The sequence below is a fragment of the Cyprinodon variegatus genome, unplaced genomic scaffold (genome assembly GCF_000732505.1).
Source record: "Cyprinodon variegatus isolate N-32 unplaced genomic scaffold, C_variegatus-1.0 Scaffold1448, whole genome shotgun sequence".
NCBI classification, from domain to species: domain Eukaryota; kingdom Metazoa; phylum Chordata; class Actinopteri; order Cyprinodontiformes; family Cyprinodontidae; genus Cyprinodon; species Cyprinodon variegatus.
Window position 1 is genome coordinate 24,549 of NW_015151901.1, and position 1,818 is coordinate 26,366.

The 1,818-nt window shown below is 38.8% G+C and overlaps 1 protein-coding gene across 1 annotated transcript in view; it reads left to right on the top strand.

Annotated features, from left to right (window-relative positions):
* The window catches only part of LOC107103437 (phosphoenolpyruvate carboxykinase, cytosolic [GTP]-like), a 19,975-nt gene extending 19,178 nt beyond the window's left edge, over positions 1-797 (top strand). Inside the window, exon 2 of the mRNA XM_015403149.1 lies at positions 57-797. Within this exon, the coding sequence (XP_015258635.1) occupies positions 57-514 (458 nt within the window). The 3' untranslated portion in view covers positions 515-797. The remainder of the gene's footprint in view (positions 1-56) is intronic.
* Positions 798-1,818: the final 1,021 nt, after the last annotated feature.

A 1,818-nucleotide genomic window follows, 5' to 3' on the forward strand; every position in this document is an offset into this window, starting at 1 on the left:
AGTATTTAACAGTCTACGTTCCCAGACTCACTTTCTTGTTTACTTCCTTTATCTAGGCAAGGTAATCATGCACGACCCCTTTGCCATGCGCCCCTTCTTTGGCTACAACTTTGGCCAGTACCTCTCTCACTGGCTGTCCATGGCTGACCACCCTGGTGCCAAGCTGCCCAAGATCTTCCATGTCAACTGGTTCAGAAAGAGCCCCACAGCTGGTTTCCTCTGGCCTGGTTTTGGAGACAACATCCGTGTGTTGGACTGGATGTTCCGGCGAGTGAATGGCAATACTGGTGCCATGCCTTCTGCAGTGGGCTACTTACCCTGCTGCCATTCCCTGAATCTCCAAGGCCTAGAGGGGAAGGTGGATCTGAGTGAGCTGTTCTCCTTGGATCAGGAGTTCTGGCAGAAGGAAGTGGGGGAGGTGAGGAAGTATTTCACCACGCAAGTGAACGATGACCTGCCCAATGAGGTGGCCCGGCAGCTGGAGCTGTTGGAGCAGCGGGTGAGGCAGATGTGAAGAGGAACAGAGTGCAGTTTAGGTATTATAAATGGACACCAGAGGATGTTTAGCCTTCATGTGGCTGACATGTGCAAGTGCAATGTTTTCATCCTACTCTGTTTTTATTTAAAACTAAGTTATTTCAAACATTGACCCAGATTCATTGCCATATACCTGAATATATTTTTTGTTTGAACGCTCAGCTCTGTTCTGTTTATGTGGCTGTTTGTTGGCTTAATTTATTTTTATACAGTAATGGAAAGCCTTTTGTTCTCTTTATTGTAATCTGGGTCTCTAAAACAAGCAGCAATAAATGTGTTTAAAGCAAAAACTGTTTTTATTCATGATCTGAGTAATTTGCCGTGCAGTCGACATAACAGAAAATAACACAATCTTTTAAATGTTATTTGGTTTCATCGAGAAAACAGCTGAAGTGATGCGAAAGCAGAATATTCCAGAAATATGATCTGGTTAAATCAGATGAGACAGTGTACTGCTGACAGAATTATTAGATTTCAGTTTTACCACCATCCCTACACTGCCTTAAAGATGCAAAATAATCTTTTCTAAAATGGTGAATCTCCCAGAAAAAAGTGAATGCCTTTTTAATGTTGACATATAACAACAGAGCATTGTTTATACGCCAATAAGCAGATCTATGTTTAAGATTGCCAATAACCACAGTACAAGAATATTTAACTTTTGAAAATGTCAATATTATGTCTAAAACTGTATATTCTGTCCAACCCAGTAGCAGAAAAAAAATTACCTGTACTCCCGGCTGATGTAAATTGTCGTATTTGAATCTGCATTTCTCTCCACACGTCAACTTCCGGACATACATTAATTGAATGTGTTTAAAAAGTTTTTAAGCTGGATGAGTATCTAATTAATAATTTTCTGTACAAAAATAGAAAACTTTCAGCATAACATTTACATAGAATATTTCCAAGATAGTGTAAAAAAACAAACAAAAAACTCCCCGTATTAGAAGCATGAACATTAATAAAAACAATATTAAAATACTCATATTTTGCTTTTTTCACCGTAAGTCTACATTTTCCCACGTCCTCAGTTTGATAAGACTGTGGCAAAAAACCTTCACCCTAATATTCCACCATAGTCCACCTAATTTAAATCATCACTGCATGTTTCTTGAATTATTAACACATTTGAATGTTTTAATGTCATTAATTCAAACAAACTGATTATCTTCTTCCCTTTCTGGCTCGATTCAGATTAAATATTGAGACCGTGAAGGGGCTCATTCCCAAAGGTGCGAATTTACACATTTGCCTCAGCTAGAAACTGATGCTCTGTTT